This window comes from Clinocottus analis, unplaced genomic scaffold (genome assembly GCF_023055335.1).
Source record: "Clinocottus analis isolate CAN_PGR_092001 unplaced genomic scaffold, fCliAna1.0.p SCAF_20, whole genome shotgun sequence".
In the NCBI taxonomy this organism is placed as follows: domain Eukaryota; kingdom Metazoa; phylum Chordata; class Actinopteri; order Perciformes; family Cottidae; genus Clinocottus; species Clinocottus analis.
In genome coordinates, this window is record NW_027175932.1 from 2894381 (window position 1) to 2915173 (window position 20793).

The 20793-nt window shown below is 47.3% G+C and overlaps 1 protein-coding gene across 5 annotated transcripts in view; it reads right to left on the reverse strand.

The window, feature by feature from the left end:
• Nucleotides 1-20793, reverse strand: part of anks1b (ankyrin repeat and sterile alpha motif domain containing 1B) — a 145832-nt gene that overhangs the window by 71318 nt on the left and 53721 nt on the right. For all 5 annotated transcript variants that reach the window (XM_068586467.1, XM_068586464.1, XM_068586463.1 and 2 more), the window contains exons 5-10: nt 20623-20766; nt 16289-16364; nt 15120-15221; nt 13527-13655; nt 12759-12943; nt 9844-9975 (exon numbers count right to left, since the gene is read on the reverse strand). In XM_068586467.1, the coding sequence (XP_068442568.1) occupies nt 9844-9975; nt 12759-12943; nt 13527-13655; nt 15120-15221; nt 16289-16364; nt 20623-20766 (768 nt within the window). The remainder of the gene's footprint in view (nt 1-9843; nt 9976-12758; nt 12944-13526; nt 13656-15119; nt 15222-16288; nt 16365-20622; nt 20767-20793) is intronic.

The following is a 20793-nucleotide window of genomic DNA, read 5'->3' on the forward strand; positions in this document are numbered from 1 at the left end:
GAAAGAATGAAAAACACGAGCGAGAGAGAAAAGGTCACGAGGGATCAGCGGTGAACTTGTCCCCGTGATCGTCCGTGGGCGTGGCCACGGCCGGTTTCCACCGTCTCTCTCGACGCTCTTCGAGTCCTTCCAGCCTCTTGCACTCACTCAAAAAGCCATTACTCTCCCCCGTGTCATCGTCTGCCACTACATTACCCAGAGTGCAGCGGGCCATCAATCACACGCGGTGCAGACTCAAGATGGATTCATCACGCCGGCTCGACAGAGCAATCAGTCGCTCGACGGTTTCTCCTCACTGTCAGACTCACATTGCACTTTATTAAGAAAGGCACACACACTCTCCCCTCCATCTCCATCAGCACTCAATTAGAGCGCCGTTACCAGCTAATGGAGGCCGCTCACCAGCCGCTCCCTTTGAGCCCGCTCCCTCTGCAGGTGGCGCGGCCGTTTGAAGCGACAGGCGCCGGTTAGCCGCGGATTTCCGTCGCCAGAGCCGACGGGAAAGCGGCCCGAGAGCCGGCGCTCCCGCCGAGAAACTCATAACTCATCACGACGGCTCACATTTGAAAAAAGGGGCAATTAATCGCCGTCGCATTCACGTCGGAGCGTTGAGCGTCTGGTACGGCGTGTTTACTGCAGCATCCTGCAGAAGCGTGACCCGTTAACGGCGTAACGTGAACGTTTCAATGAAAAGCACACGCACGTATTTATTAGTTATGTTTTCATGTGAAGTTCTCATGAAGCTCGAGGTAGCTGCTTCGATCCCTGCGCGATAAAATGCAGAGAATAATTCCCCTTCAGTGGGATTATTAAAGGAGTATTTCCTGCCCCACCTGTAGTACCTCCGCGCTCCACTAGAGGGTCGCGCCCCACAGTTTAAAAACCACTGAAATGTGAGTTTGTGTTAAATATTGATAAACTAAACACGTCCTGTCTCACACTTCTTTCTACTCCTTTGATTTTTGAGCCAAATCAAACATTTCCTCATGTAAAGAAAGAAGAAAAAGAGCCGTGGAAGTGATGAAACATATCCATCACAAACAGATGCTGCTCTCGTCCTAGTAAGTAATCAATGAAACATTCATTATCATCACTGTGGAACTTGGCAGACACGATAATCCTCTGCTCACAGCACTGATGGAAAACGTAATCTGCGATTAAGATTGGTGCAACAGCATATTTGTACGCATCACCGTTATGAATCCCACTGAGACTGAAACCGTTTGTTCTTCGGGCGGCGAATCGAGATGAAAATGAAGTTTTCCGAGCGATTCGAATCCAAACGGAGACAAGGGAAGCCGTTGTCTGTGGGAACAGGAAGTGACAGGATCACTGGGAAATGTGGCGGCGAGAGAGAGCCGTGAGATTGAGGCGATGAGCCGGTGATTACAGAGATGTCGCCGCGAATTAACAGCATGAGAGACGGGAGGTTTTTGAAGCGTTTGGAGGTTTGGAGGAAAGTTAATGAAGTCAAAACACAGGAAAAGATTGAGGAATAAACTCTCACGCGGGAGGAAGACGTGAGGGATTCACCCTCCACCTCTGACCTCTCCAGCGAGATGAGAAGGAGCGAGGAGGCCGAAAGCAGACGGGGGAGGAAACAAGGTGAAGGCAGCGAGGGAAGGAAGCACAGGACCATCAAACGGACCCAAAGATCCAACTCTCAATTTGGGAGTTTGTGTCAGCAAATCCAGCGCGAGAAGAAGGAAAAACAGGGCGAGGAAGTGGAGGATTTCCTCACACAAACACACACAACATAGGATAGAGAGAGAAATGCGGAGTCAAGTGCAGCAAGGAAAAGAGGAAAGGAGGAAAGGAGGAAAGAGGCGGCGAATACATCCAGTTCAGCTGCATCGGCGTGAGAGACCAGCTTAAAGTTGGGGGGGAAACTACTTTGCACTCGATCAGGAAGAGGACCCTCGCTGGAAGGAAATCCCCTCGCGCTCAAGTCCACAGTGGAGGCTTCGCGGGCTTCAAGAGTGGAAATTAATCCGGCGGCGTGACGGCAGGTTCGGCTACCTGATACTTCCGATGCTCTTCTGCTCGCCGCTCGGTCCTCCGGGGAGCTCAGGCCGATTCTTCAACACAAAATAAAAGTGGGAAAGGCTTCACGCCGCTTGGATGTGAGCGGGTCGCTCCGACAAACAAACACACTCGGTCTTCGTTCACTTCCCTCCCTCCTTCCCTCCCTCCCTCCTTCCTTCCCTCCTTCCCTCCTTCCCTCCCTCCCTCTATCTTCCAGGGCAGAGATAGGACACAGAGGAACTTGTGTCTGAGCCCAACAGGAAGAGAGCGGACAAACAGAGGCCTCCTCCGGACACTAATTAGCAGCTCGTATGCAGCTCCCGTCCCACTGCGGAGCCCAGATTAAACGATCAAGTGTGTGTGTCCGTTTGTGTGTGTGTGTGTGTGTGTGTGACGGCCTAAGATTGTACACAACGGTGTGTGATTATATCTGTAGAACAACAGTCTGGTGTTCGTCTTGCTTGCAGCAGACGTGTGAGATCATGTGAGCGCTGAAGTGTGTATGCATTATTGACACACTGCTTGTGTTCTATACAGTGAGTGTGAGTGTGTGTGTGTGTGTGTGTCCTCCAGCGTCTTAATCCCGTGACTCTGTCGGTCTGCGTTTAACCTCTCGCACTACACGGCGAGTTCAGAGGCCGTCAGATATGAATAGAGGCTGTAATTTGCTGGCATTTCCTCACGCAGGCTATTTGATTAGAGAGAGAGAAAAAGGGGGAGGGGAGGGGGGACAATGGACCCTCTGAGAGAGAGAGAGAGAGAGAGAGAGAGAGAGAGAGAGAGAGAGAGAGAGAGAGAGAGAGATTCATATCAAGCATTAAAACATTCATCTGTTTCTTCATGGTTCAGGATGCCAGAATCAGCCAGAAATGTATTTTTCCCCCTGATTTTTGTTAAATATAAATATATATTTTATTTCTTTCCAATAAAACAACAGCTCGGAGTCCTGAAAACGACGTTTTGTTTATTACTTTTATGGATACTCTGTGGTTTTATATCTCTCGTCGCCCATAAAGGGAATTGTTTTAGAGGACGCTTACCGCTCCCTCATTGAACACACACACACACACACACACGCTTACATGCACACACACACGCTTACATGCACACACACACCTTGCCGATGTGCCAGCAGCACAGCACGACAGCTGTTCTTTCTTTGGCGGCTATGAATCATCAATAAATGGACGGTATAGGTGACATTTATGAACACAACTCTTTCCTTATGGAAACATTCGGTTCAGTCGCTGCTCGAGCGTCTGCGTTTCACTGAGAAATGAAGAGAAGCGCTGGGAGAAGAAGACCAGTGGTGCAGGGAGAAAGGTCAGGAAGAGGGAAGTGATGCGTCTCCCTGTCAAGGAGTCGTCCTCCTTAAAAAACCACAGAAGAAGAACTTCAACGCAGCGCAACGCCAGTCTGAAGGATACAAAAGGTCTGTGGCGTTAAAGTGCGGCGTGGAAACGCGACTATTGATCCATTGAAGCGCTCGTGACTTTTCAAAAGCCTCCAGGTGTCCCACATCCGTCCAAACACAAGCTGCAGCCTCACAAGCTTCCTCTTGAGAAGAGCAACATCTGGCAATAAAGATGAAGCTATGGCGTTAGCTTAGCGTAGCTTAAAGAGTGAGAGAGTGGTGTGAGCTCATTTTGAGTATAAAAACAAGGTTATTGATGAGCTGTAGAGGCATCGACAGGATCAATAACTTCTTTTAAATCACTTCTTAAAACCCATCTTTATGCAATAGCTTTTGAGTGACGTCGTCCTTTAATGCAGCTCTTTTGTTCCTCTGTTTTTGTTTGTTTATTTCATTCATTTCTTTGTTTTCTACTCCATTTTCTTGTCTTTTTTAGTGTGACTGTGCTTCTCTGTAAACTCTGTTTTTAAAGCTGCTGTATAAATAAAGTTATTATTATTATTATTATTATTATTATTATTATTATGACTTTGACCCAGATGATAAACTAGAACAATAAACTCTAGCTTTAGCCGTGACCCGCTCTCTCCTAGACAGACACACACACACACACACACACACACACACACACACACACAGACGACCGATTACAGATTGCGTTCAACTTTATTGATCCCTGTGGGGTAACGCTGCATCACTCTGCTGCTGTAACTCCACAGACAGCTAATCTGGCCTCGACACCAGAGTGTGTGAATGTTTGTGTGTTTCACGTGTGAACCACGCGGACACATTTCAGCGCTCTGTTGGCCTTCCCATGATGCATTGCGTCTCGCCCCAAGGGCGCATCGGCACCACCGCCGGAGTAGAAACTGTTCTTTCCTCACTGGAGCTCTTCCTCCAATCTTTTCTCCCTTTTCCTGTTTACCTCAAGGACAACAAGATATCTGGACTCCATGCAGGACACACACACACACACACACACACACACACACACACACACACACACACACACACACCTCCAAGTACTAAAGGGCAGCATATCTGTGTGTGTGTACCTAATCTATTTCAGTAAAAAATATTTTTGACAGCAGCTATAGGTGAGTGTGTGTCTGTGAGTGTGTGTGTGTGTGTGTGTGTGTGTGTGTTGAAGGTTAGGTTGACAGCTAGACGGGACATATCTGCAGCGTCTGCAGGGCATGAAGTCATTAAGGACTAAGTGTGAGCATCCAGTCACAGAGAGAGAAGCAAGGAAAGGAGGAGAGGAAATAAGAGCGAGGGAAGAGGAGAGAAAGAATAGACGACAACGTTGTAACGTTTTTGTGTATTTCTAATTGAATAATATAATGAAAGAAACATTCTTTTACAGTAAAGTGAATTAAAAATCCTCATAAACACTTTAACCGGAGGGGAAGCGGCTTTTAAATATATATTAGGACATTATTAATACAGCTTAAATCTCAACAATACTATTCAAATTAAACATTATAAAACGTTTGATGGCAAAGCGTTTACATAACGTCTGAAGCTCAGCCTCCCACAGAGCGCTCACTGCTTCACCCACAGAGCGCTCACTGCTTCACCTACAGAGCGCTCACTGCTTCATCCACAGAGCGCTCACTGCTTCATCCACAGAGCGCTCACTGCTTCACCCACAGAGCGCTCACTGCTTCATCCACAGAGCGCTCACTGCTTCACCCACAGAGCGCTCACTGCTTCATCCACAGAGCGCTCACTGCTTCACCCACAGAGCGCTCACTGCTTCATCCACAGAGCGCTCACTGCTTCATCCACAGAGCGCTCACTGCTTCACCCACAGAGCGCTCACTGCTTCACCTACAGAGCGCTCACTGCTTCATCCACAGAGCGCTCACTGCTTCATCCACAGAGCGCTCACTGCTTCATCCACAGAGCGCTCACTGCTTCATCCACAGAGCGCTCACTGCTTCATCCACAGAGCGCTCACTGCTTCACCCACAGAGCGCTCACTGCTTCATCCACAGAGCGCTCACTGCTTCATCCACAGAGCGCTCACTGCTTCATCCACAGAGCGCTCACTGCTTCATCCACAGAGCGCTCACTGCTTCATCCACAGAGCGCTCACTGCTTCAACCACAGAGCGCTCACTGCTTCATCCACAGAGCGCTCACTGCTTCATCCACAGAGCGCTCACTGCTTCACCCACAGAGCGCTCACTGCTTCATCCACAGAGCGCTCACTGCTTCATCTACACGCTGCTCAAAGCGCCACGAAACCTGAAAACAGCTTTTCATCTTCAACATCTTCAAGAGTCTCTCTCTCCCTCTCTCTCCCTCTCTCTCTCTCTCTCTCTCCCTCCCTCTCTCTCTCTCTCTCTCTCTCTCTCTCTCTCTCTCTCTCTCCCTCTCTCTCCCACTCTCTCTCCCTCCCTCTCTATCTCTCCCTCTCTCTCTCTCTCCCTCTCCCTCTCTCTCTCTCTCCCTCCCTCCCTCCCTCTCCCTCTCCCTCTCTCTCTCTCTCTCTCTCTCTCTCTCTCTCTCTCTCTGGGCTGAACGCATTAAAGGTCAGCCTCCACCCACTGGAGAGAGGAAACCTGGAGGGAGAGAACTATAACGGGGACGTCTGGGTGAGAGAGAGAGAGAGAGAGAGAGAGAGAGAGAGAGAGAGAGAGAGAGAGAGAGAGAGAGAGAGACGGAGGAAGAGCTGGAGAGAAAAGAGACGTTCAGGAAGCGCTGACGTCTATGTGTGTGTGTGTGTGTGTGTGTGTGTGTGTGTGTGTGTGTTGCTCCGACGCCCCCGCGATGCTGGCGACTGAGTTTTGTCAATGGTGGACATCCCACGCCTGCATATCTTATGCATTTCTGTGTTGCCTAGCAACTCGACCGTCCTCTCCTAAATCTGAATTTTTATTATTATTTTTTTCTTCTTGCGTTTTATTCGTTATCGTTTTTTTATTTATTTTTTATTCCCCACCTCGTTTTTATTCTGCTTTCAAGGTGAGGGCTGAACTTCTTGATCACAGCGTGTGTGTGTGTGTGTGTGTGCGGAGGAGGTTTCCTCACACACACACACACACACGCACACACACACATGCACTTTGGCGTCAGCCGGCGTTCGCATGGCGATGTGGTGGGAGGAAACCTGTGGCTGGCAACGAAAATTCACAACGAGGGAAGCGTCCTTATGCAGCCACGTATGCCTACACACACACACACACACACACACACACACACACACACACACACACACACACACAGTAACATGTGACAGACTCTAATGACGTGTCCGTGAGGAGCAGAGTGCACTCTTTCTGTTTATCTGGATAATCTAGCGGCTGACAGCTGCAGCGTGTGAACACAAACACTGAAGCGCTAATTAGCATGTTTGTTTGTTTGTTTGTTGCGTGCACCTGCTCACACACGTGCACGCTGACACGGCTTTTGGAACACAGGCGCAGGAACACGCTCTCTTTGGCGGGACAAGAGTTCTGCTGTCGGTATTTTCCGTGGTGACGTTCAGGAGGTTCAGTTCAGAAGAAAGAAAAGTTCACGAAGACAAAGATTAGTTAAAGTGACGGACTGAGTCCACCGAGGCAGCACGAACCAGCTCGCTCCTCCCTCCCTCCCTTCCTACCTACCTACCTACCTCCTTCCCTCCCTCCCTACCTAACTACCTACCTAACTCCCTCCATCTCTCCCTCCCTCCCTCCCCACCTCTCTCCCTACCTACGTACTTACCTTCCTTCCTACCTACCTCCCTCACTCCCTCCCTACGTACTTACCTAGCTCCCTACTTACCTACCTATCTACCTCCCTTCCTACGTACCTCCCTCCCTCCCTCCTTCCCTCCCTCCTTCCCTCTCTCCCTCCTTCCTTCACTCTCTTCCTCCCTCCTCCCTCTATCCCTCCCTCCCTACCTCCCTCACTCTCTTCCTCCCTCCCTCCCTCCTTCACTCTCTCCCTCTTTCCCTTCCTCCCTCCCTCCTTCACTCTCTCCCTCCTTCCTTCCCTCCCTCCCTCCCTCACTCTCTCCCTCCTTCCTTCCCTCCTTCACTCTCTCCCTCCCTCCTTCACTCTCTCCCTCCTTCCTCCCCCCCCTCCCCCCTCCCCCCCCCCCCCCCTCCCTCCCTCCCTGTCATACGTTGACTTATGGCGACCTCACTCGACCCCACTACAATAAAAACACACTAAACGCTTCCTTGCAGCTGAACTTTGAAGTGAAGTTGGCGCTGCAGTGTTTTCGGGCAGCAGTCTTCTCCGGATGACTTGTTAGACGAGTTCTCGCTCTTTGACTGACAGCCGTGAGTGACGGCCGGGCGACGGCGCCCAGACAATCCATCCAAAGGTTAACACACTTCTGCTGATACGTGGAGCGCATGACAGACGAGCCGGAGCGAGGGGCGAACGAGAGGAAGAGAGGGAGGAGAGACAACAAGAGGAAGAAATAAACCAGGCTGACGGATCTCACGCGCAGCGACGATGAGGAGGACGAGATGAAGAGACTTTCTCCTTTCACTCTCTCTCTTTATGCTAACTCTGTTTATTCATAATTACTGCGCTAATTAGCATGATGCTAACTTCATTATGTGATAACAACTCATCATGTCTCTGCTCCTTCCTCCTCCTCCTCCTCCTCTTCTTCTATAAAGCCGCACACACACACGCAAACCCACCCACACAAAATGAAGCCATGCCAAATTCAAGACACACACACACACACACGCACACACACACACACAGTACAGCTGATGCCTCCAAATATGCTCTATTTACACACTCATGCTCACATTTAAACTGACATGCAAAGAGGGTTTTTTTCTTCTTTTTTTCCGCCTTTCTGCACACCAACAAATTAGCACACACACACACACACACACACACACACACACACACACACACACACACACACACACACACACACACACTCTTCTCCAGGTGCAGGACTCTCCAGGCAGCGGGCCAGCCGTGCAGGCGGCTGCCAGTACACAAGACAGAGGGGTCTGTTGTGTTGTAAATGTCAGATGTCCTGCATCGCACCGCTAAACAATCTCCTCGGCACACACTTAACCGCACTTATATACACGGCACGGAGGGCTCAGGGGAGAGGGAAGGAAGCAAGGGAGGAAGTGGAGGAGTGAGAGGTAATAAGTGGGACAAATTATTCTTAATAAACTTTCATTTGCAATTCATGCAATATCCTGCAGAGTAACTCAGAGTTTGTTCTGATGCACTTGAAGCAGTTCTCCTCTTCACCCACACTGGGGCCACTTTACCAACACTGTACTCTACCATATACACGCAGTATAAACGCACTTTAAGTGCATCTATTCTGACATTTGAACTCACGTTCCTGTACATCACAGAGCGACGCTTCTCGCTGCCTCCAGACAATCATCCGACGTGCAGTTCATACATGTTTCAGGACAATCCTTCACCTCATTCATCATTTACTGTGCGATCAAAACTCACATTTGCCATCGAAGCAGCGAGATCAAAAGTGTTTTTACTCCTCGCTTTGTGAGGGTTAATTGACCGTAACACCAGTATTTTATTCCTAGAGAAAGAAAGAGGGTAAATGCATGACGTCTGAGTCCGAGGGGAGACTCACGCTGCTGACTCGCTTGGTGATTTGTGCTCATGAAAATGTGAACGGCAAACTCTTGAAGTACAACACGCTATTTTATTCTTAATCATATTTCATTAATCATATGGAAGCCCATTACCGCCACACACACAAAATAAAAAATTAGGACCAAAAAAAAAAAAAAAAATTATTGACTTTTTTTGTTTTCGTTGCCTTTTTTTTCATTGACTTAAAAAAAGGCAACGAAAAAAAAAAAAGTTGATAATTTTTTTTTTTTGGTCCTAATTTTTCTAGGAAAAAAAAACAAAGTGATAAAATAACATTAAATGTTGTTTTTTTATTTTCGTCAACAGAAAAAAAAGATAGATTTTTTTTTTTTTTTTTACTGTCCTCATTTTTTTTTGTTCCTAATTATTATTATTATTATTATTATTATTTTTTTCTAATTTTTATTTTTTTTTGTTGTTCCTTATTTTTTTGTTGTTGTTTTGTCCCTAATTTCTTTTGGGGGGGGGGGGGGGGGGTCCTAATTTTTTTGTGTGTGTGGTGGAAATGGGCTTCCATAGAGATAATTGATCCCTAGATCTGAAAGATGTTTTTAAGTGGAAAAAATGAGCGGAGTCATCGGTCCGTGCATCTCGGACGTGTCAAGATGCTCGACTCGGTCCTTGAGAAATGAGGAGACATTTTTGTGAAGTTCACATAACGAGACAGAAGGATGAAAGATGAAAAGCTGCCGCTGCGTTCCCAAGGTAACCAGCCAGAGCGTTTACTCCGAACAATGGCCAAACAAGCCTGTAATTTCACTGTAGTCAAGCAGTGTGTGTGTGTGTGTGCGTGTGTACCTGCGATAGGCTGGAAAAGCCCAGGTTGCGGCAGCCATTGCAGGGCGTCAGGGACTCCCAGAATCCAGTGGGGCCGCAGCTCTTCTCCGCCTCGTCCTCCTCCAGGGCCGCGGCGAGCGGCGGCGTCGGCCGCTGTGTGCACGAAGAAAGAAACCCGAAAAGTTTAAAAATCGGCAGTTTGCAAAAGAGCAAAGAAGTGGGGATGAACTAAAAGAGCTGGAAAGAGAGAAACGTTTACACATCGTGAGCAGATTCAAAGAAACACACAAATGTTTAGTCTCAGGTGAACACCAATGGAAACATTTCTGACTCTAAATTCACTGAAATAGAACAAACTCCTCCTTTTAAATTAGTCCAAACATCCAAACACAGTCTCCAGTTGTGAAAGGCACTCGTGTGAACAAACATATTTGAGTCTTTTCATTTCCTTTTGAGGTTTAGTGTGTTATCTTTCTAATCAGAAACAAGCTGCACGTTGGGTGAGACCATTTAAAATGCCCTCAACACAAATAAAAAGCTTCAAGGATTTCACCGAAAACAGGTTTTATTCTCTTTATTTCTACTCGGCGTCAGGATGTCTTTCGTTAGAGGAAATATAAATAAATCTGAACGCAAGTAACACGTCTTGTTAAGTGGAAGTGCCATCGCATTGCTGCCACAATGAGTTAGCCAGGAAAGAGATAGAGATAGATACCAGATAGGTGGCTGGTCTGGAGCCTGAAAAGAGGGGTGACGGAAGAGAGAGAGAGAGAGAGAGAGAGAGAGAGAGGGAGAGAGAGAGAGAGAGAGAGAGAGAGAGAGAGAGAGAGAGGTCTGGTGACCGGAGCATTAGGCCGGAAACCAAAAAGGTCGGCGGTCGCTCCAGATTGCAACGAGCCCTCTGCAAGATGTCAAACATGCTGAAGAGGAACTGATGTCCTTTCTCTACAGTGGAGATATCAGCCAGCGTTCAGTTAAAGAAGAAGAGCCCTGTTAATAATTCATAAGCGTGGACTGCTGCGCTGATCAATATTACAGCAGCTGTGCTCAGGAAACCCTTGAAGATATAGGTTATCGCTTTATTCTGCACTTCAAGTTACTTTGAGGAACTTTTAACTGGTTATGAAACAGTTCAAAAAGCCTCCACATGAGCCACAGAAGAAAACAAGGAGACTGGCTATTACTAAATATATATTATATATATATTCTTATGTTCACACAGATTACTTTACTCAGAGGATGAACCAGCAGATTCAAATAAAATACGTCAGTAAAACTGTGGAATTGTCTTTCAGAGACACACTTGTTCACTCGACTGTGTGATGTCACACGAGACGGTGACACAGAGCAGCGCACGTGACCGAGTGCACGAGCGAAGCTTTAACCAGCGTGCACAGGTGTGTACAGGTGTGCACAGGTGTGCACGTCAACTTTCATATTGACTTTCATATCGAGCCTATTACATAAATGGAAAAGATGATGAGCTATTGATCGGTGTCAAAACACTCCCCTTACTGAGCTGTGGCTGTGTGCGTGTGTGTGTGTGTGTATGTGCGTATGTGCGTGTGTGTGTGTGTGTGTGTGTGTGTGAAGAAGAGAAATCGAAAGGAAAATTGAAACAGACTTGCCGTAAATAAGCAAGCGAGGAGCACAGACGCAGACAAACACATTTCTTTGGATGCTTCTCTTTATGTGTGTGTGTGTGTGTGTGTGTGTGTGTGTGTGTGTGTGTGTGTGTGTGTGAGATCTGAAGGCTCAGGTGGGGGGTCAGTGTGATGGATGACCTCTGTGTCCTGCAGTGCGTCCGACTTCCTGGGCGGTGGAATTGAAAAACAACAGAAAAAAAGCGCCCCTCTCTCTTTCTCTCTCTCTCTCTCTCTCGCCCGCTGCACCAGCTGTGAGGAGTAAAGTGCAGCTGAGCTCCTCCGCTCGGCAAACACTGATGGAAGTCAGATATTTCACCTGCAGACCGAAACTCAAACCAATGAGGTCCAATAAGAGCCAATCAGAGTCCTCTGTGTGCGTGACCGAGCCAGCGGGCAAGTGAAGTAGCTGCAACGAGCAGCGTTTCAGCTTAAAAAAGGCCCATGAGGCCGTAGAGGTCAAGGAAAACAACGTCCTGTGGCTGTGAACGGCAGTTTGAGCATAAAAAGTAATGACAATGCTCAACTAATCTGGACGCACAACAATGAACAGGAGCCGTTGTGTTTCAGCAACAAGCCGACGCTGAAGGGGAGACAGTCGATGCGACGCTGCCCCCTGCTGTCAGGGGAGAGTCAGTGCAAGCACTCGTCTCAGATAGGAAACACTTACACACACACACACACACACACACACACACACACACACACACACACACACACACACACACACACACACACACACACACACACACACACACAAACACACACACACACACACACGGTACAGTACTCACTACCTGGAGCCTTTGTGCTGCGGCTAATTAATGTCTTGACTCGACTGAAGCTCTGACACTGAGCGGTTCAACCTCTGGCATGCATGGAGTGTGCGTGTGTGTGTGTGTGTCTGTGTGTGTGTGTGTGTGTGTGTGTGTGAATGGATGGTGCAGCACCTCGTATAAAAGCGTTGTGAACGCAGTAAAGATTTACCAGATTTAAAGAACTTTTGTCTGCATGAGATTTGTTGTGTTGAACATTTGATGAGTTCAAGACCAGGACTAAGACTAAGACTAGGACTAGGACCAGGACTAGGACTAGGACCAGGACCAAGACCAGGACCAGGACCAAATGAAGTGATTCCATCGTGGTAGTTTTTCCTGATCCGATGTCGTATGTGTACAGATTGAAAAGCCCTCTGAGGCAAATGTGTAATTTTGGACAACACTAAATACATTTCATTGAATTGAACTTCAATCTCCAAACGCCTTTGAATGCACCGCCCCTCGTGTCTCGCACCTTGACTCGGGTCAGGGTCCCGTTGGGCCGGTCCGGTCGCTCCTCGTCCGACAGCCGCCCGCTGCCGAAGCTGTCCATGGAGTGGGAGGAGATGGTGTGACAGAGCTCCTCGAAGGAGTAGTCTCTGTCCCGGCACTTTTTGATCTCGTGGAGCAGCTTGGACAGCTCGCTGGTCACGGCGTCATCTGGGGAGAGAGAGAGAGGAGCGAGAGAGCCGGGGGGCGAGTGAGAAACAGTGAGAAGGAAGAGGAAATAACACCAACGCAGGTGTTCTTCTCAGGTGCTTTATTCATGGGGAACTAACGGTTGCAGTGCTGCCTTCTCACCACAGGGGGCAGCGCTGCACAGGGAAACTGTGCTGCAGCTCAGAGCCGCAGTACCTGTGATTCTCCACTAGAGGAGCTGCTCTCCATTACAGGATTCATGTTGTGTTGTTTGTCCATATTTGCGTAGAATAAATAACATTTAAAAGACACATGAATGGACAAACAACTATTTTAAATGTGTTCTGGGTTTTAGATAAATCTTCAATAATATAAAAAACATAAAACATATTCAGGCGTGTTGTAAAACATTATGAACCTTCTGTGAAATGTGTGTTTTTGTTCCAGTTGGAGTTATTTAACATCTGCACTGCTGGTTTCTGTCACTTTATCAAATAAAAATCTTTTTTTTTTTTGATTGGTGTATTTCTGGTCACAATAAAACATAAAAAAATACCTTTATTGTCAATGTAAACCCAGTTATTGCATGGTTGTGTGTACTCACTCTTGTGTCTGAGGGAGGGCGAGGCGGAGGGCGACGGGACGGAGGTGCGAGGTGCCGGGACGGGACACTTGCGAACGGGCTCCTCCAAGATACTCCTCATCTCCATCTCCATCTCGTCCATCATGTACTCTGCAGAAGAAGAAGATGGAGGATCAGACAGTGGAAGAGAAGAAGAGAGGGAGGAAAAAGGAGTTTAGGGGAGAATGTGAGTCTGTGTGGGAAGGAAAAGCATTTTATTTCTTTTTTACCGGATCAATATAATAGCGCGGCCATCAGCATCGGTAAACAGCTTGAGTTGCATTCAATTCACACTTCTCAGCTGGTGCTAATAGAGCACTCTGCTGTTCATGAAAGCCAAAGAGAAGGATGGAGTGGGGAAATAAAGAGAGAGAGAGAGATCGCAGGTTTCGGGTGTGGCAGAAGCTAAAGTTGAACACCGGATGATATAGACTTTAAAGCGAGTCATTACCCGCCAAAATAAAGCAAACAAACGCGATGACGGATTCCCTGCAGAGCTCTAACGAGCCGTCTTAACGTCAGGGGAGTGAGTGCTCGTCTACCATCGTGCATCTTGGCGTTCAGCTGGTATAATTATGACGCACGACCATATTTGCATACAATTACACCGAGTATTTAATGCTATTTAGAGTCATTTAATGCTGGTTTGATGTCATTTAAACGGCCCTTGGGTTCGACTCCCCTGCAGTCATTTCTTCGGCGCGTTACCAGTCGCTGCCGGGCAGCCGGGGGAGAAATGAACTAATGAATTCAAACAGCGGGATGAGTCACGCGGCCGCGAATCAAATGAGAATCAACTCTTAAGAGGCGGCCGTGGCAAACCAGGGAGGCCCTCAGCTGGTCGGATGCAGTCGCCGAGAGGTCCTCTCCGCTTTGTGAGTCGCTCTCAGCTCCTCTCCAACAGGAAATGGCATGCAGCTGATCTTTTCACCCAGTCACAGCTGTGTCCTTTTTTTCTCTCTCACTATCTCGCTTTCTTCCCCGCTCTCACACACACTCACACACACACTCACTCAGTCTCCTATTTATGCAGAAGCTCTGTCCAAATCGCTTCTTTTTTTCCAGCGTATACTGAGATTAGATTTTGGATGGTCGCTATTCCTCAACAACATCGACTGTCACATGGATTTCTGACATTTAAAAAAAGATACAAGTGGTATATTCATGTCTATGAAAGTGTTTCCATCCCATTAGATCGTCTTTCAGCCTCATTAAAGCAGAGTTCACTGCATATTTCAGTGACAAAAAGGCCGTTTTTTAACTTATTTTTTGCAGAATATGAGCCGCAGAACTCAAAGCGTGCCGGGTAAAGTTCACATGATGGGTTTGCACATGCGTCTCATGGAGTTGGATCTAAACACCTGTTCACGCTCCCTCACCTGGAGGCCTTTAAACCACGAGCAACAGCTCGACTGTGAGTACTGTGTTGTACTACGTGTACTGTGTGTGAGCTTTCTATTCTCTGCTCCTGAGATGACCCAATTTCGGCGACAAAATTCATCTAAATCTACAGTGTGTGTGTGTGTGTGTGTGTGTGTGTGTGTGTGTGTGTGTGTGTGTGTGTGTGTGTCTTACCCTGGATAAGAGCAGTGATCTGCTGGGCTTTCGGTGCAGGATGCTCTCTCAGGATCTCCAGAGCTGTTCTCCCCTGGCTGTCTCTGAGATTGGTGTCGATCTCTGAGACACACACACACACACACACACACACACACACACACACACACACACACACACAGTACAAGCATCAATACACATGAACAACAGGGCAACACAACACCCTTCTGGCTTCAGTCGAACAAGATAAACTGCCTCATACTTTGCTCAAAGAACCTGAATTACATACAGCACACACACTCACACACACACACACACACACACACACACACACACACCTGCTGACTCACCTACGCAGCCACACAACTGCAGTCAGCAAAAGATGAATGAGTCGCGGTCACCAGAGGACAGATGTGAGATTTTATAAATTCATGAAGACTCTTTCACGAGCAGCGAAAAACTCTTTTCACCTTATTTGTCGTGGAGGACGTGTCCGAGACGACGTGAACACAAAACCCACACAAAACATGACGGCGCACACACAAACACACGAAAAACACAATCTTTCTTTGACAATAAATCCCCGTTGACCCGACTGTGAGCCTTTTTAATCCCTCCCTGCGCTCACGGGTCGAATTCAACATGAAAAATAAATAAACACCGCAGTCACTGAGAAAAGAGAAATGAACTCAAATTGAGAGAAAAGCTCGTTTGGGTTTGATGAGACGTGACTGCGGCTCGCTTCGCCGAAGCCTTTCTAAGAATAGTTGGTCGGAAAAAAAGTGTGTGAAGTTCCGTGCGGGCCTCCGCAGAACGAGGGATGTTCATAACATCGAGGGCAGAAGTGCAGGGTCAGCAACAGGAAGTGCTGTGGGGAAACAGGAAGTGCTGGAGGAAAGCGGGTGGAGGGTTTGACTCAAGATGTCGCCGATCACTACGACCTGTTGACCCATTTTCAAGTCGAGTGACATCATCAAAAGGCGACGCATCGCGCCGAGAAATGGACCAACCCATAATGAAAGAGGGGGAAAGTCTGGGAGTTTATCTCAGTGAGACGGACGCCTGAAGTCAACCTGACGGCGAACTCAACCCACGAGCTGCAGGAAGAAGAAGCGCCTTGAAGCGTGGGAGAAAAACAAAAAGGGAACACGCTGTTTTTATTATTTTTCGGGATATGTTTAGAGACCCACCTGAGTCAAGCAGAAGGCGAACTACATCCATCTTCCCACAGAGAGCCGCCTCGTGGAGGGCACTGCCGTTCTCCGTCTGAGAAAGACACAAAGATGACACAAATATACATTTAAGTGGGAGCACGAGGATTAAAAAAACTGTACATCTTGATTTGAAGCCTCCTTCACTGTGGCGGTGAAGCCAGCAGAGTCACATTCCCTCGCCTGAAAGCAGCGACAGGCCACACCGATTTCAAAGCCGTTACACGAGCGGCCCGGTGGCAAACCCCCGCCGCCGTTAATGGGGATGTTACAGGTATGATGCAACGCGTGGAAACCGCGGCGAGGCGGCTGGCGAGCGCCTCGACTCGGCTGGAGCGGCGATGAGAGAGACGACGACTCGACGAGCCGTCGCTCATCAGAGCAACGCTCGGGAGAAAGTGAAAGAGAGAGAGAGAGAGAGAGAGAGAGAGAGAGAGAGAGAACAGATGTTTTGTCATTTATCGGAAGAAAGACTACTCTTGTTGGTTTGATTATATTTTGTAGAAGTTCCCGTGCTTTCAAGGTCAAAGGTCAAAGGTCAAGACAAGGAAATACAGTTTAAAAACTGTATATTGCACCCCCAAACACTGGTGCAATATACATTATAAACACATGTTCATCCAGTCTGTATAGATAATACTGCTGTTGTGGATTATTTATTCTATTACTGTTTAGTTATATTACTTTTTTCTTTAAAATAACTAATAAAGAATCATCTTATTTTATCTTTAAAGTAGACATAAGTGATAGCAAATGCTGTAAAGCTCTTCTATGTCTCCATAACATCCCGCTACACACACCTCGCTTCAAGCTGAACAACCAACACCAGGGATCCCACACACCCATGAAGAAAGATCCTACACACACACACACACACACACATATGCTGATCCCATCGCATCCTTCACGGTTGGCTTCCTGACAACGGCGATGATGAAATCCCGGACCGAGCCGAAAGTCTCGGCTTTAATGAAGACAAATTATTTGGACGGCCGCCAGACGTCTGCCGGGAAGTTGGGCTCATCGCGGCGCTGAACCGCCCGATTACAAAAAAAATAATAACTTACAGGAGCCGCTCCGTTTCCTCTGCCACGACAACAGCCACGCCGACGCCCTTCAAAAAAGGTCAAAGGTCAATCCTTTCCCGTCTCTTTTGGGGGGAACGTTGTCGGTGTGCGTCCCAGCTGAGCGCCACTGCTGCATTGACGCTCAGCCGAAGGATCTTTTACCCAAGAGAGCAGGAAACGATCCACCTCTTCCTCTCACACACACACACACACACACACACACACACACACACACACACACAATTGCCTTCCCGACCCCCGTGCAGTCATCTCGGTACCACTTCCCGTTTCCCATGCCGATTGTGCGGTGATGTCACCAGGAAGCCGATCCTCGCTCTCCAAGAGCTTCCGGGGAATTGAAAAAAGAAATGCGGATGACTTTCTGTTTCTCGTACAGTCCACTTGTGTGTGTGTGTGTGTGTGTGTGTGTGTGTGTGTGTGTGTGTTTCCACCAAACTTATTTTGTCCTGTTGTTGGCCACCTGCCGGCTCCTTCCAGAGGGATTTCCCCTCGTTATTATGGAAGGATTCAGAGAAGGAGAGCGAGAGACAGCGGAGTGACAGAGCTGCTTTCATGAATTATTCATTCACTCAGTCAGACCTTTATGGCTTGACTCCAATTACTGACCTGTATGATCGCTCTCTCTCCCTCTCTCTTTCCATCTCTCTCTCTCTCTCCATCTCTCACAGTGATTTCCACTCGTGACAATTTCCAAGGTGGCCATCTGTGAGTCCAGTCTGTGCCGTCACCAGCGGAGCCGCAACACCGCGGCCTCGCGCACGACATCCCAGAAGGCAATAGTCTCATATATTCGCGTCGGCAGTGACAAGACGAATGCGACGGATTCTCCGCCCGAAAGAGATGCAGGAGAAGGAGAAGCAGCTCGGGAGAGTCGAGGCGTCAGAGGCCTCACGAGAGACACGACGAGAGAGGGAGAGTTCGGAGACGGCGTGCAGCGGACGAGGCCGACCAGAGACGCCGCGAGCAGCCCGAGGCCAAATCCCTGCAGAGAAACACAGCCCTCCTCTCCAGATCACACACACACACACACACACACACACACACACACACGAGGACAGAAGGCGATGGCGCTGAGTCATGCGTCTGCTCGCTGTGGGAGATCCACGATGACTCCCGTACCCAACAGGTCAAGTTGTTCCAGTCTCTCCGGAGATAAAATAGACGCGAGCGAGCGCCACGATATCTCCTGACGTCCGCTGTGCTTCCTGATGCAGAGGCTCAATGCAGCGAGCAGGTTGGTCTCAGATACTCGATAAGTACGTTTATAATGCAGATGGAGGGACGTTTGTGTTGGTGACTGCATGTGAGTCCAAAGACTGAGGTTTAAACAGGTTTCATTCACATTCTGACCCATTTCCATGATTCTAAACCAAATATCAATGATGTTTAACCACATTGCCATGAATTTTAATCACATTTCAATGACTTTTAACCAAATTTAAATGATCAAACATTGTGTGAAATCTGTGTGTAAACAGTCAAAAGTTATAAAATGTAGTATTTAAACTATGAGGATTTAAAGCATACAGTGAACCTTAAATGACACAAATGAATGAGAGGCAATAGTTTGATTAGAAGAATAAACATTTATATAGATGCCTATATTGCTTATATTTTGAGCCTCTTTCTTTTAAAAGCATATTTATAATTTCAAACTCGGCGTAAATGAACGACATGAACACATGAATAAAACACATTTACAGGACTTTTCCAGGCCTGAACGACGTGAAAACAAACGTCTTCCAATAAGAATAATCAACAAGGATTCAATTCAAATGCTCTTGAGGGACAGATGAATGCAGCACGGCGCCGCTTTTGCTCCACTTTAACACTTAAGAGAAGCGAGCAAAGTCAAATAGTTTAGAGGAAATCGTCTCAGGGGAAAGAAAACAGCAGCAAAAGCTCGGCTGTCTCTTGACAAGGCCTCAAGGAAACCAAACGGCCCAGAACGAGTCGGGACAAAGCCGCGCCGCAATCGTCCAGAGAAGAAGAAGAAAATGTAAATTGTGCTTCAGAAAGAGAGCGGTAATGAAGCACCGGCGACCGCCAGCCACTTTAGATGTAGTGTGTTTGTAAAGAGGACCTCTCAGGAACAGCCTGTCCTCTTCCTCCTCCTCCTCCTCCTCCTCTTCGTCCTCTTGCTCTCTCAATCTTTTTCTCCCGATCAATTATTCATCCCTCTCCACCGCCACACCATGGGAGGCTTGCACCGCATATACAGGCTCTCTGAGACACACACACACACACACACGCACGCGCACACACACACTTTCAAAAAGAAGAATCTGCCGAGCGTGTATGCCCGTGGTGGATTAAACACACAGAAAACAAAGCTGTGTGTCTTTCATTTAAAACACAAGACAGCTTCTAAAATATTCACTTCACAGCAGAGATGAGAGGAGGAAGGTTTCTGAGCTTTTGCTCACTTCACACATGAAGCCTATGGAAGCCCATTCCCGCCACGAAAAAAAAAATTAAAACCAAAAAAAATAACAAACAAAAAAAAATTGACCAAAAAAATAAATAAAATTAGGACCAAAAAAAAATATTGGCTTTTCTTTTTTTTTTTCGTTGACTTTTTTTGTTTGTTGCTGTAATGACTTATTTTTCTTTGTTTTTTGTCATTATGATTTATTTATTTTTGTCATGATTTTTTTTGCCATTATTATTTTATTTTTTTTGGTCATTATGATTTTTTTCTTCTTTTTTAAATATTTTTTTTATTGGGGTCTTTTTTTTGGGTCACAATATTTTGTTATGTATATTTTTTTGGTCTTAATTAATTTTTTGGTCATAATTTTTCATAATTAGGACTTCTGTTTTTTGTCAGAAATGGGCTTCCATACTTCTCACATGCAAAGTGTCTATTAAAAGTCTCCATAAATCGGTGAGCTACTTACCTGATTCAGACATCTTTAAAAAGTTAAAAAGAAAAACATTTTGAAAGAAAGACCCACAGCTTTGGTGGATTATCTCCGGTAACAATGCCGATCCTGTTGTAAACAACTATTGCAAACAGGTTTTCAAATCCAATTTTGTCAAAAGGAACGAGGTTCGCCCTGAGCAAAGAACAGAAAATGAAAAAAGCTTTTTTTTCTCCTTCTGTTATTTATCATTTATACGTCCATAGGGCCGCTATAATCTCTGCCAGGAATCCGTTTTAATCCTCGGATGCCGATATAGGACACGAAAGCGCCGAGAGCCATTCATTCACGCTTTCCTCACCACGCAGTTGACGTCCATGCCGGCCTCCAGCAGCGTCTGCACCGTGCTGTGGTGTCCGTTGCGGGCGGCCAGGTGGAGCGGAGTGTGCCGGCGGGTGTGGCTGGCCATGAGGTTGGGGTGAGCGCTCACCAGCATGCGCACCACCTGCGCACAAAAGCACTGGCGTCAAGA